Raw genomic sequence first — 15716 nt, 5'->3', positions numbered from 1 at the left:
CATGGAACTTTGTGACTTGCTTTCCCCTGCCCTGAAGCGCAAGAATACCAAGATGAGAGCAGCTCTCACAGTTCATAAGCGAGTGGCAATAGCCCTCTGGAAGCTTGCCAACACCAGACAGCTACCGGTGAGTCGGGAATCAATTTGGAGTGGGCAAATCTACTGTGGGAGCTGCTGTGATCCAAGTAGCCAACGCAATCACTGTGCTGCTATCAAGGGTAGTGACTCTGGGAAATGTGCAAGTCATAGTGGATGGCTTTGCTGCAATGGGATTCCCTAATGTGGTGGAATTACAGATAGAACGCATAGTCCTATCTTGGGACCGGAATACCAAGGCAGCCAGTACATAAACCAAAAGGGGTACTTTTCAATGGTGCTGCAAGCACTGGTGGATCACAAGGGATGTTTCACCAACATCAGCGTGAGATGCCTGGGAAAGGTACATGATGCTCGCATCTTCAGGAACTCCGGTCTGTCTGAACAGCTGCAGCAAGGGACTTACTTTCAAGACCAGAAAATAACCACTGGGGATGTTGAAATGCCTACAGTTATCCTTGGGGACCCAGCCTACCCCTTAATGCCATGGCTTATGAAGCCATACACAGGCAGCCTGGACAGTAGTCAGGAGCTGTTCATCTATAGGCTGAGCAAGTGTAGAATAGTGGTAGAATGAGCACTTGGACGTTTAAAAGTGCGCTGGTGCAGTTTACTGATTCGGTTAGACCTCAGCGAAACCAATACTCTCATTGTTATTATTGCTTGCTGTGCACTCCACAATATCTGTGAGAGTAAGGGGGAAGACGTTTACTGCGGGGTGGGAAGTTGAGGCAAATCGCCTGGCCACTCATTACGCGCAGCCAGACACCACAGCAATTAGAAGAGCACAGCAGAGTGCGCTGTGCATCAGAGAAGCTTTGAAAACCAGTTTCATGACTGGCTAGGCTACGGTGTTACAGTTCTGTTTGTTTCTCCTTGATGAAAACTCACCCCCATGGTTCACTCTACTTCCCTGTAAGCCAACCACCCTCCCCTCCCCACCCCCCTTTGATCACTGCTTGCAGAGGCAATAAAATCATTGTTCTTTCAAATTCATGCATTCTTTATTAATTCATCACACAAATAGGGGGATAACTGCCAAGGTAGCCCGGGAGGGGTAGGGAAGGACAAGCCCACACTGCACTTCAAAACTTATTGAATGCCAGCCTTCTGTTGTTTGGGCAGTCCTCCGGGGTGAAGTGGTTGGGTGCCCAGAGAGCCTCCCTCCCCCGTGTTCTTGAGCTTCTGGGTGAGGAGGCTATGGAACTTGGGAAGGAGGTACGATTGGTTTCACAGGGGCTGCAATGGCGGTCTGTGCCTATCCTGCACCTCAACCATATGCCAGAGCATATCAGTTTGATCCTCCAGTAGCCTCAGCATTGCATCCTGCCTCCTCTCATCATGCTGCTGCCACCTTTCCTCTTGATCTCACCACCTCTCCTCTCTCGCACGTCCCTCCTGTACTTGTGTTCATTTTGTGCTTTCCTGCCATTGTCTGCCTCCACAAATTCTGCTGGGCTCTTTCAGTTTGGGTGGACTGCATGAGCTCAGAGAACATTTCATTACGAGTACGGTTTTTTTGCCTTATCTGTGCTAGCTTCTGGGATGGAGATGCTAGTGGCAGCATTGAAACATTTGCATCTGCGGGAGGAAAAAAGGAGATTAAAATTGAAAAAGACACACTGGCGATTTAAAAGGAGGAGCTGATGTTTGCAGGTTAACATGCAGCACAAACCCAACTAAACCCCACACACACACCCAACTCTCTGGGATGATCGCTTCACTCCTCCCCCCCACTACGTGGCTAACAGTGGCGATGATTTCTTTTCCACCAAAGGCAAACAGCCCAGCAGGAATGGCCACCTCTGAATGTCCCCTGAATAAAATTCCCCTATTTCAACCAGGCGACCATGAATGATATCACTCTCCTGAGGATAACACAGAGAGATAAAGAACAGATGTTGTTTGAATGCTAGCAAACACCTGGACCACACGCTGCCATGCTTTCTTATGCAATGATTCCAGACTACATGCTACTGGCCTGCCATGGTAAAGTGTCCTACCATGGAGGACGCAATAAGGCTGCCCTTTCCAGAAACCTTTTGCAAAGGCTTTGGGAGTACCTCCAGGACAGCTTCATTGAGATGTCCCTGGAGGATTTCCACTCCATCCCCAGACACATTAACAGACATTTCGAGTAGCTGTACCGGCCACAAATGCATCCCAAGTCTTCAGGGCAAAGTAATCATTAAACACGCTTGTTTTTAAACCATATATTATATTTATAAAGGTACACTCACCACAGCTGCCTTCTCTGCCTTCAAGGTCCAGGAGCCCGGGTTGGGAGGGTACTGTCTCCAGGGTGATAGAGAGTTCCTGGCTGTCGAGGAGAACGGTTTCTCCGCTTGCCTGGTGCACTATCATCTTCCTCGCCCCAAAATCCTCATCCCTGTTGCGTGAGACTCCCTTGCAGGAGTCCACGTACAGGTGTGGGATAGTTGTAGGAGCACCCCCTAGAAATACATGCAGCTCATCATAGAAGCAGCATGTCTGGGGCTCTGACCCGGAGCGGCCGTTTGCCTCTTGGGTTTTTTGGTAGGCTTGCCTGAGCTCCTTAAGTTTCACACAGCACTGCTGTGGGTCCCTGTGATAGCCTCTGTCCTTTATGCCCTTGGGAGATTTTTTTCAAATATTTTGGCATTTTGTCTTTTGGAACAGAGTTCTGATAGCACGAATTCGTCTCCCCATAAAGTGATCAGATCCAGTACCTCCGTTCGGTCCATGCTGGAACTCTTTTGCAATTCTGGGACTCCATAGTCACCTCTGCTGATGAGATCTGCACTGTCACCTATGCTGATCAGCTTGCCACTCTGGCCAAGCAGGAAATGAAATTCAAAAGTTCGTGGGGCTTTTCCTTTCCACCTGGCCAGTGCATCAGAGTTGAGAGTGCTGTCCAGAATGGGCAAAATGGAGCCCTGTGGGATAGCTCCCAGAGGCCAATACTGTCAAATTGTATACACAGTAACTCAAATTCAACCCGGCAATGTCAATTTCAGCGCTAATCCCCTCGTCGGGGAAGAGTACAGAAATCGATTTTAAGAGCCCATTAAGTCGACAAAAAATGGTTGGGTGCAGGTTAAATCAATCTAACTACTAAATTCGACCTAAACTCGTAGTGTAGACCAGGGCTAAGAGTGAGTAAGTAATGTCTGCTGCTGCTTCAAGTGGCCTCTACACATTCCCACGCTAGAGATAGTCTGATAACCAGTACTATGACACAGAATTCTAATTCAACTGTGACTGAAAAACTGCTCTACCAAATTGTGCATTGGACATGATGCTAAAATTAAAGAAATAATATTTAGTGGATTTGTGTATAGAGCTTCAAGTTACAATTCAACAGATTTCAACAGAGACATTTAAAGCAGGACAAAGAGGCTGACTTAGTCCTAGTGGAGCACGCCTTAACCCTCACAGGAAGAGGAACAGTCTAGCTTGTATTCTCTTCAATACCCTAACCCTAACCCGTCTGGAGAAGCATTGAGAAAAAATAGCCTGACCCTTACAATTCTCTAAACGATATGAAGAGTTGTGAGGATTTTCTACAGCTTTTTTTAAAATAATATGGCAATGCTCTTTTAGAGTAATGTGTAGAGTCTCTATTCATCCAAGTATACATGAAAGCTGGGAAAGCATATTGGTAGAGAAACTGACTGTTTGAGGGAAGTTAGTTACTACTTTGAGCAGGAATATAGGATGTGGATGAAGGCTCATTTTGTGTTTGTGGAAAACTGTAAATGGTGGATTCACCATCAAAGCCTGCAGTTCACTTACTCTTCTGGGAAAATGTATTGCTATGATGAATACTATTTAATAGATTGAGAGAGAGCACTCACTAAATAGTCCTCACTCAGTTCATAAAACCAACCTTTGAACCTATCAGGGGTTCTCACAACAAATTTTTTGGAAACCTACTCTTGCTGGTGGCTGCTTGACAATTTTTCCTAAAATACTTTTAATTAACTTTAGGAAAAACAAATATGCACATATACATATCCAAATCATTGTAATTTATTTATGTAGGATTTTTTTTTTTGGTAGACAATAATAAAAATGTACTGCTGTTTCTATTCTTTACTGGACCTAAACAGAATAGAAACACAAATAAGGTGCTTTGCACATTCTTGTCTTTTTTTATGGTTTCTTCTGCTTTTTTGGTTGTTTTGTTTCTTAAGTCTTGCTAGCTACTAAATCTGCTGTGAAATGAGATATTAACCAACGTACAAATATCAGTTTTCCAAGCAGACTTACTTAGCCCTGACAAGCCCAGGGACAAATTATTAAGCCCTGGATGGAGAGGTAGGTACAGAGTGAGCAGGGGCCGGGACGATGGGGCACTAGGGGAGGCAGTGGGAACCAGGGGTGATGGGGGTGAGCTCAGGGCCAGAACCAACCACCACGGAGCTGGAGAACAGAGCCAGAAGTCCCATGGCTGGAGCCTGCCACCCTCAATCCCAGGGCTGAAGCGTGACCTCACCACCCCCAGGAAGGTGGAGAACTGACTGGCTGCCTGCTTCTCCAGCTTGTGTGTCTTCAGAGGGGAAACACTACCCCATACCAATATCAAGACTTCAAAAAGGGTATGGAGGTACCGTGCACAGTTTCTTAGTGCATAAGATTATATCCACAGAAAATCTGACTTTCTTGAATATCTTATTAGACTACAAGACAGATAACACAATAAAAACATTGCCATTCCTCCTGGACATAGTTCTACTATGGTTTGAAACCACTAAAGTAATTACTTCCTTCTTCAAAAATGTATCTGAAAGACAGGAACGAAACATTAAAAATCCCAACAGACACAGTCAGTGAGACTGATAAAAGATCCTCCCAATGCTGAGAACACCAAATAGCCTCAATATGCTAAGAAACCTGAAATCCCCAAAATCAACATGCTGGACTACCCCAAGTCACACATTGGAGAAAAATACCGTGCTTCACTACTGGGACAGACATTGAAGTCTCAACAACCAAACCAAACACAAAACACACATCAGAATAGGGTCTAGCATATCAAAGCAGAAACTAACATGACAGGGTAGGAACCAGAGCACTGTGAAAAAGTACCAAAGCCTCCTTCCTCAAAAAAAAAGTACTGAAGCACTGCAGAGTATGTTGGAGCATTCAAGGCAAACTTCTCAAAAGGAATTTAGGCATTTGTACTAGACAGACAGACCTCAGTTCCTTAGCATAAGACTGGAAAAGTACGGATAAGTGTTATAAGGATACATGACCATCTCTAGAAGAACTGAAGTAATGCAGATGCACAGTCTAACAGGGAGTTCCTGCATCAATTATAGATCAATAAGAACTAACTGAAGCATTAGGAGAAAATGTTATTATAAAGAGGACATCCAGCTTTCACTCTACACCAATGGTTTTCAAACTGCAGGTCGCAACCCAGTACTGGGTGCGGAATGTAGGGCACTGGGTCGTGGCAGTTCTGGTCAGCACCGCCAATTGGGCCATTAAAAGTCCCATCAGCGGTACTGCCCGGCTAAGGCAGGCTAGTCCCTACCTGTTCTGACACCGCGCTTCCCCCTGAAAGCAGCCAGCAGCAGGTCCAGCTCCTAGGCAGGGGGGCCACAGGTCTCCGCACGCTGCCCTTGCCCCAAGCACCAGCTCTGCACTCCCATTGGCCATGAACCAGCCAATGGGAGCTGAGGGGGTTGCCTGCAGGCAAGAGCTGCACGCCTCCACCTAGGAGCTGGACCTGCTGCTGGCCACTTCCAAGGTGCAGCATAGGCTGCGGTGCCAGGACAGGCAGGAAGCCTACCTTAGCACCCCCGGCTGCACTGCTGACTGAGAGCTGCCCGAGGTAAACCCATGCCCCAATCCCCTACGCCAGTCCTCAGCCCCCCACCCCTCCCAAACCCAGAGCCCCATCTTGCACCTCAAACCCCTCATCCCCGGCTCCACCCCAGAGCCTGCACCCCCACCCAGAGCCCTGACCCCCTCCCACACCGCACCCCCTGCCACAGCCCTGAGTTTCAAAACCCGGAGCCCCCTCCCACATACCAAACCCCTCATCCCCAGCTCTGCTCCATTGCGGGCATCAACAATTTTCTTCAACTGGGTCGCCAGGAAAAAAAAAAAAAAAACTTTGAAAACCACTGCTCTGCACTGCTACTGCTGCCCTTAAAGGTCACCAATCCTCATGACCTAAGGGAATTATACCAGTTTCACACTAAGGAGCTAAAACCTGGAGCTAATCCTGCTCAAATGATATTATTACTCAAGTATTATAAACCATATTTTATAGATGAGAAACTGAGGCAAAGTAAAGGTGACTTGCCCACGGGCAACAAAAATGATTAGGACTATGGAACAGCTTCCATATGAGGAGAGATTAAAAAGATTGGGACTGTTCAATTTAGGAAAGATGACTAAAGGCAGTTCTACTCTACCATTTAAATCAATCTAAATTGCATTACTCAGGGGTGTGAAAAGGACACCCTGCTGTGTGATGCAACCTAAGCGCTGTCCACACTAGCATTACATCAGCAGGAAACACTCTCCCGTCGGCACAAAGCATCTTCACCAGACGTGCTACAGCAGCGCAGCTGTATCAATGTAGTGCTTCTACAGTAGACCTGCTTTAAGGGAGGATATGACAAGAGGTCCATTACATATGAATGGTACAGAGAAAGTTAATAGGGAGCATTATTTACACCTTCACATAACACAAGAACAGGGGTCACCTGATTAAATTAATAGGCAGAAGGTTTAAAATAAACAAAAGGAAATATTTCTTCACACAAGGGACAGTTAACTTGTGTAACTCATTGCCATAGGATGATGTTAAGGCCAAAAATGTAACTGGATTAAGAAAAAAGAACTAGATAAATTCATGGAGGATAGGACCATCAATGACTATTAGCCAAGATGGTCAGGGACACAACCCCATGTCCCAGGTGTCCTATACCTCCAATTGCCAGAAGGTGGGACTGGACCACTCAACATTGCCCCTTTTCTGTTCATTCTCTCTGAAGCAGCTGATATTGGCCACCGTCAGAAGACGGGAAACTGGTCTATATGGACCATTGGTCAGACCCAGTATGGCCATTCTTATGTTCTTAACACAATACAGATCTCAAGTCCAATTCTTTAAATCATAAAACCACCTTTCTGTAACAAACCAGGGTACAATCCAGACTAATGAGCAGATGTCACCCCTGCCCTGCAACTTTGGGTGCCTTACAATGCATTGCTGAAGGAATTCCTACTTGGGCTGCTCACAAACAACCTTCCAGCATGCAAGCCACAACCTGAGTGTTTGTGTGTAACTGCAACCTGTCAGCCACAGTTGGATTACTCTCAGGCTCTCATCAGCCTTGGTTATACTGCAGGGTGACCCCAACACACTCCCAGTCTTAGATTTTCCCCCAGAACCGTATGTCCTGTACTATCCAGCCTGGGGCCAGGAGGAAGCTGGAGCCTCTGACAGAAGGAATCACAGAGGGCCACTTTTTGAAGCCCTGTGGGTAGGAGGTGGAGAGAAATAAGGTTGTTAAGAGCGGAAAAGAAACAGCACCAAAAGTATAAGTATTCCCACAAAAAGATAACTTGTTGATTGCTTACAGCGTATTCTTCTGGTGTAACCTTGAGAACGTCGAATACCACTGCATCAAAGCTTTTCTTCAGTTCAGCAGAACCTTTGTCACTTAAGGATTCAGAGCTGCTACTCTTCTGTCAAAAATAAATAAAAAAAAGAACAGATATAGTTCTGTTTTCAAAACAAGAAGAAAAGGTTTATTTTCAAGTGCCTCTTTGTTCCAAGAAACATTTTTATACTGCAGATTACCCTTGTGTATATAGCATATTAGGGCCTGACCGAAACCCCATTGAAAACCAGAGAACCTCAGTTGACTTCAGTGGGCTACAGATGAAGGCTCATAATGCACAACATTTACACAGAGAGAATTGGTGTTTTATCTTGCTTACTCAAAGCAAAAAATGATTTCTACTAGTCTTAGATTTAAAAAATCACTGCAAAGGGTAAATAGATACAAAGACTGCTCAGGAAAGAGCTAACATTGAAATAAACTGGTAGTTGCAGGTAAGGACAGAGATGATATAATGTCAGCTATCCTACCTCCTTTCTTAAGCGCTAAAATCACTGCAATTACAAAATAAATTTGATTTTTGTTTGGGTTAGCAGACAACATGAAAGTAATAATTAATAAGACTGTAAATAAGTTTCTCTCAAATTTGAAAGGATATCAGAACTCCAAAAATTACTTACAATCACGGTTCTTTATATCAGATACACAAACTATCCTAGTGGATGGAAACTGAAATGTTTCTCCCCTTTCCCTTCCTCAGCCCTCCCATTCCTTTTTCTGGCTTTCTGCCTTTTTCTCCCATTCTCTCCTGATTTTTTTTTGAGGGGGGAAGGAATGTCAGTAAAATATATACACACATATATATACACATATACACACACACACACACACACACACACACACACACACTGTATACGAGCGTCCTTGCTAAATGCAACTATATTTCATAAAATTGTAGGATCTGAGGGGGAAGCTGGGTTCTTCCCTTCTCAGGAATTACCACCAATAATGGTTCTGGCAGCCAAACTTCACTGTTTCAACTTATATTTTTAGTACCCAATCCTCCAATACCTGTTCCAGCAGCTGCATAAGAACTAGTGCAAACTACACTTGGATGTTCTCAACATTTTTCCATGAAAACAAGAGCAGGCAGTATTTGTTACCGTTATAATCAGTTATATAACCCAACTTCTAATTTTCCACATATAGATGGGTACTAGGGCACCTGGAAACGGAGTGAACTAATCCAGATGAAATTTTAAATAATGCAGTCCTGTCCATTTTTTAAACTTACTTTAAAGAGCTGTTGGAGCAGAAAAGCACAATTATGGCTGTTACAGTACCTACTACATTACTCTAACGGTATAATCTCTTTTCAACATATGCATCAGGAAAACCACACAGACTTGCATCTTCAGTAACCTGCATGATGCGCTTCAATTTTTAATATTAAAAATTGAAGTTAAAGAACAAAAATATTGTTTTTTCCCAATTGTCTAAAAATAGAAACTGGCTTCCAATCACCAACATTAGGTTCCTGTAATACTAACGTCAAAATATATTTTCCAACAATATGATGCAAAATAATGTAAAAAGTTAAAATTCCCCCACATCCAAGTGTCCACCTTATATATTAAAAAATGCTTTGTAACATGTAAACACTCAGATTACTGTGCTGAGTAAGATGAGAGCAACTATCTCTTCTTAAAAGCCTCTTTTATTGGTTCACCAGCACACAGAAACAAATAACTTCTTCACTGAAGTAGCCTGGAATGATCAGCCACTTTTGATACAACTCAAAATTATTCAGAAGAAAAAAAAGTAACTGAATAAGCAAAATAATAGCTCCAAAAGATCACACTGATACAGACTGCCACTGTACTTAAAACTTAAAGATGCTTGACTAATTAAACCAAATGATATCTCAGTCTAACAGAGAGGCAGCCATGTTATCAACAAACAGACTCTATGGCAGCATTCTCTATAGGGTTATTTTATTCTTAAATATGTGACTAAGATTAATTATGCAAACCTGTACTATTGACCTGCAACTACACAAATCTCAAAATTGAGCCTGCCTTGGTATCCAGTTTCCAAATACATCACAGCACATTTAGACTGCTTTCTAAGAGAGCAATATCTCAATTATTGGAGATATCTGACCTGATCTTTACCATCTTGCACCTTGTGTAGTCATTTATTTAGTCATAAAAGAAATCCAAACATGTTAAGATAGGAAATGTGGTAGGGCAACCAAGCAACCTTAAATCTGCCCAGTAACACTCCTTTTAAAAAAAAACAAAAAACAAAAACAACAAAAACAAAAAAACACACATTAGGATTAAACCTTGGTCTTTGTGGTCTTAAACAAATTTTTCAACATTAGGTTTTTGGTTTTTTTACTGCCTGATGCCATATTTTACATTTTTACACTGAACCTTAACTGAATTTCCTGAATTTATAACACTTAGCTTGAGAATAATTACAACATCCCCGTCATTTTATCCTAAATACTGATTTGTACTCTCAATTTTAACTCCATTTTAATATAGTTTGTCTGGAAATCTTCTTGGGCTGTTGATTTTAAAAAAAAAAATCATAACACTAAACAAAAGTCTCAAAGAGCTCTTACCATATGATATTTCTAGTGATTTGAAAATATGAAAAATCATCCTTTTAACTTCTATGGCTAGATTCACTGGTACTCTCTAGCTGTTTTATGCCATTCTGGAGCAGAGCAAAGCAGCCAGCTCATATTGGCTAGTTTAGCTAGGTTTACAGCTACTCTTTTTTGCCAGAGCAGCAGAAAACCACCCGAGTGTACCCCTCATTTTTACCCTCCTCCCTGTCTTCCAAATTGCTCCTTCCAGCCCCCTGCACACACACAGTTCCTTCCCTCTGTGTCTCTGTTGAGTAGATTTGGTGCCACAGGTGGCTTTCGAGAAAAAATATTTAGGATTAATGATCATTTTTGCCACTGTTTTTCATAATTAAGTTTATCTATCAGAGGCTGGTGCATAAAATCTCCTTCAACAAAAACGGACAAAAATTGCCCGTGGTAAAATAGCCACTATCTTACATTTGCAATGAGAGTGAAGCCAACCAAGCTTCCTCAGGGAAGATGATGGAGCCTTATGCTGTCAGGGGGCAGACACTCAGGTCTTTTCTCTACAATAGATACTTCCCTCCCAAAACCCATTCCTGTGTGGATGCCATTATACTCATATAGAAATGTTCATACTAGTATAATTTATTCCAGTTCAGGAAGCAAAATAAAACTATACCAGTATAACTGCACCCATGCTAGGGTTTGTACCAGTATAACTATATTAGTAAAAATCAACTCCTAATCAACACAGGTTTACAAATAACTTAGGGGAGACCAGGCCTTAGTACCTCTTTTAAGTGAACAGATGCCTTTCTCAAAATGACCACTGAGGGCAGCTGAGGCTTCAGTCCAAAACAGAACAGAGGGAGATGGCAGCCATTTTGTAAAGGACAGTTTTTTGTGGAACTCTCTATAAAAGAAATTTGTTCATCTCTACTGAAGAAGAAACTTTCAATTATGATTAATACAGTGAAAAAGCTCCTATGAATACCAAAAATAATCTACAAATAACGTGACTTATGCACAAGATTTCAGTAAATTTTAACTATGACACATTTGAAGAGCCTATTATTCCATTACTGAGATCATGAAAGAACAAAAGATCAGACAATGAGTGCTACGTATTTCAAAGATCAAAATTTTTTTTTTTTAAACAGAATACTAATTTTAACTCAGACTAATGCATTTGCTTGCAAAATTCTCAGAAAACTCATTCTATACTCCTGGGATAGTCAATTGGCATACTTCGGGCCAAATTTAAAACTAGAAAATGTTTCTGAACAGACCCTGAAATCTTTTTATTCACTTATTATTGTTAGGGGGGTTTTATTATTTTCTTCTTCTCTGGAGTCTGGACCTTGACTATACCTTGTCCAAGAAATTTAGACCTTAACAAAAAATAATTGATTACCCCATTATACTCAAAACAGTAATTTTGGGGAGGATACATTGTATTTTTCATACACAACACCTGCTTTATGTGTAAAACTCAGCTCAGCCTTAACTGTCGGAAGCACAACTGGCGTCTCCATAATTATTTGGCAACGTCCAAGTATGATAGGCACTTCACAGAAGAAACAGTAACATGGGCACTCTGACAACACTGTAGCCTAAATTTAAATGTCACATAAGAAGGGGAGTCACTGGGTGAAGCACAATCTGTAACCCACTAACACCCAGCTGCTTTTTGTCCCACTCCTCCTTTCCTTCACTCCCTATAACTGGAAGGGTATTAATTGACCACTTGAGCTTGAATGGTCCCTTGAAACATCTGTTAACTACTTATGCTAAACAAGCTGTTCAAATATTTTATTTAGCAGACACATTGAGGGCTTGTCTACTTTACAAAATTAGGTCAATTTAACTTAGATCGACCTACAGCCACCACAGCAATTAAATCAGGGGCTGGTGTCCACACTAGCTTCCTTCTGCTGGTGCTCCATATCCTCACCAGGATTGTTTGCATCTATTATAGTACGGCATTGTGGGGCACTGACAACAGCGCAAGGCTCGCAGCTGGAGTCCCTGTCTGGAGACTGAGAGTCAGAGAAAAGTGAAATAGCTGTGAAACTGACAAGAATGTCAATTTCACAGCTGGTAGGCTCCCTACTGTGAAATTGAGTCCTGCCCCTGGGCTGATAGCTTGGGCTGTCAGCCCTGGGGTGGGAGGAAGGGGGAGAAGCTTCCATTGTGAGCCCCATGCCAGGCGGACAGCTCAAGCCATAGGCACCGGGTAGGGCGGAGGGTGTGCAGCTGTAAGCCCAACACCTGGTTGACAGCTCGGGCTGTCAGTGCAGGGGCAGAGCTTCAGCTGTCAGCCCCACATGAGGCTGACAGTCAGATGATGCAAGTAACAAAGTGTCCACATGGACACTGTGTTGCCCTAACTACATCAACCTAAGCACTATGCCTCTCAGGGAGGTGGAGTTAAGTCAATGTAGTGGATGACTTATATCGGCGAGAGCACCACTGTGGCGTAGACACTGACAGAGTTAGGTCAACGTAAGCTGCCTTACGTCGACCAAACTCTATAGTGCAGACTGGGCCTGAGTTAGTTTTCCAGATCTAAAGAAGAGCTCAGGGTAAGCTTGAAAGCTTGTCCCTCTCACGAACAGAAATTGGCCCAATAAAAGTTATTACCTCACCAATCTTGACTCTCTATTATCCTGGGACCAACACAGCTACAACAACACTGCATACAGCAAAACAATGAGTATAGATCTCACAGGGGAAAAGACATGGATATAGACAAGACTGCGGTGAACTCAATATTAGTTTTTTGTTTTCTCTTTTTTAATTCTGACCAACAAACATCCTTTGGTTTTTAGTATATTAAAAGAAATGGCAATCAGTATCCACTTTAAACATCTCTCCTCCCATCTACATTTAACAGCTTAAAAAAAAAAATCAAATATGCAGCATAATCTTAAAGAACATGAAAAAAAAAACCCAAGGTTACTCGCCCTATGCAGTAACTGGTTCAAGATGTGCCCCCTATGGGCACTCTACTCTAGGTGCATTTGTGTTCCATGTGCCTCAGATTGGAGATTTTAGCTAGCAATGTCCATTGGGCCCATACATGCACCCCCACCCCCTGCATCCTTGTGCCTTACACAGAGGCTGTATAGAGCTGCCTGGGTGAACCACCCTCAGTTCCTTCTCTGCCGTGGAACCATTTGTAAAGAACTATGAAGCAGAGGGGAGGAGGGTGAGTATTGGAGCACTCATGGGGGACACATCTTGAAAAACCACAATTATTGCACAGGGTGAGTAACCTTCCCTTCTTCAAGTAGGGACTATGAGTGCTCCACTCTAGGTGACTATAGAGCAGTACCCTCTACAGAGAGATGGGGCTTTGGAGTTGAGTCTAGGACTGAAGATAGACCAGTAGAGCCAAATATGGCATCAGAAGCTCAGGCACGAGTGATAGCACAGTGTTCAGCAAACAAAGGAATGGATGTCCAAGTCATAGCTCTACATATTTCTGCAATGGGAAAGTTCTTAAGAAAAGGCTATTGAAGAAGAGTGAGTAAATACTCTAGGGAAGCTGAAGATCATGAGATTGATAGCAGTAGGTAATGCAGCCAGATATCCACCTAGAGAGTCTTTGCTTGGAAGGCAGAAATCCCTTAGTTCTCTGCAATGGAGAGAAATAATCCGAGAGATTTCCTACAGAGGTTAGGCCTGTCTAAATCAGGAGGGCATTAGACTTTTACATCAAGTGTATGTAATGTAGCATCTCCTTTACACAAACCAGAGTGACTTAGGGAAGAAAACTGGAAGGTGAATAGGTTGACATGTGGAAGTCCGAAGATACCTTTGGCAGGAACTTGGGATATAGTCACTGTGTTAACCTTATTCTTAAAAGATGACTGTGATGGAGGTGTGGGAGGGAGGAGAGGGATGCTATAAGACACCCTACCTCACCCACTCTTCAAGAACTACTAATGGCTACTACAAATTCAGATTTCATAAACAGATGTAAAAGGGAGCAGGCGGCCATAGGTTCAAAGGGAAGCCTCGTAAGACATCCGAGTACCAAGTTGAGATCTCATGCTAACGTACAGCATCTGACTTGTGGGAAGAGGTTATCCAGTCCCTTGAGAAACCTCCTTGTTGTAGGATGAGCAAAGACAGAAAAACCTTCTACTGTATGATGGAAACCTGTAATTGCTGCCAAATGCACTTTTACAGAGTTTAAAGATAATCCTGTCTTTTTTTTACCTCTACAACGTAATCTAGCACAAATGATAAAAGAAGAAGATGTAGGTGAAAGATGCTTTAAGTCACACCAGAGTTTGAATCTCATCCACTTTTGTGTATGTGTGTCACAAGTCAATTGTTTCCTGCTGTGTAACAGCACTCTCTACACCCTCAGAACAGACTGTTTCTAACCCTGCAAACCGTCTATCAGCCATGCCTTCAGTCAGAGAACCCTGAGGTTGAGGTGATGGATTTGACCAGCATCCTGAGAGAGGAGATGAGGGATGGTCCAGAGAGTGATTGGTTGATAAAAAATGAGCTGAGTGACATAAGGAAACTTTGTTTATCTCGGCCTACATCTGAACTACGAGAACAGCTTTGGCTTTGTTTATCTTGAACAGCAGCTTGGATATCAGGGGAATCGGGAGAAATGCACACAGAAGGCTTCTTCTGCCAGGGAGTTGTGACACAGACCACCTCTCAAACAGGACTGGGAGCACTTCTTGTTCCTGGCTGTGGCAAGCAGGTCTATCTGTGGGATGTCCCAGTATTGAAATATGTGGTGGAACATAGTGGGATCTAACTTCCCACTTGTGATCTTTTGAGGGTATCCGCTGTGATGTTTTGTACACCCAAAAGGTAAGCTGCAAAGATGTTCATCTGCACCAATTCCAAAGCCTTGCTGCTTTGGCACAGAGGGAAGGCAATCTCGCTCTCCCCTGACTGTTTTTGTAAAATATGCATGACATGTTGTCCATCATGATCTTTATGTATTTACCCGATTAGCAGGAGGAAATGGATACAGGCATTTCTGACTGCTTTGAGTTCCAGGAACTTAATGTGCAGGGTGGACTTGAGAGGAGACACCTTCCTTGAACAGCGTGAACATATAGGTGAGCTCCCCATCCCAGTAGGGATGCATCCATTGTTACTACTGACATTGGAGATGGTTGAGCAAAGACAACCCCTGCACAAACACTGTGAGGGTTATTCCACCAGTCAAGGGATTTTTTATTATTATTTATTTACTTTAAACATACTACCCAAGGCATGGAGAGTAGTTTGTTTAAACTGTATTTGCTTGGCAAATAAACAAACAGTTTGAGCCACTCTTGGAGGCAGTACATGTAAAGTCTTGCATCATTTATTACAATGGTGCCAGGTACCATGTGTCTCAAAAGAGACAATTTCTGGCCCATGTTTCAGGGATGGCTTGGACTACAGTGACTAAGTTGGCTAGG

General features: G+C 43.0%; 1 protein-coding gene across 17 annotated transcripts in view; it reads right to left on the bottom strand.

Annotated features, from left to right (window-relative positions):
* The window catches only part of RALGPS2 (Ral GEF with PH domain and SH3 binding motif 2), a 275554-nt gene that overhangs the window by 207218 nt on the left and 52620 nt on the right, over nucleotides 1-15716 (bottom strand). For all 17 annotated transcript variants that reach the window (XM_038412443.2, XM_043491442.1, XM_038412449.2 and 14 more), the window contains one exon: nucleotides 7681-7788. In XM_038412443.2, the coding sequence (XP_038268371.1) occupies nucleotides 7681-7788 (108 nt within the window). The remainder of the gene's footprint in view (nucleotides 1-7680; nucleotides 7789-15716) is intronic.

This window comes from Dermochelys coriacea, chromosome 8, assembly GCF_009764565.3.
Source record: "Dermochelys coriacea isolate rDerCor1 chromosome 8, rDerCor1.pri.v4, whole genome shotgun sequence".
Taxonomy (NCBI): Eukaryota; Metazoa; Chordata; order Testudines; family Dermochelyidae; genus Dermochelys; species Dermochelys coriacea.
Note: the sequence above shows the minus strand (reverse complement) of the source record. Positions and strands in the feature narration are given on the sequence as shown.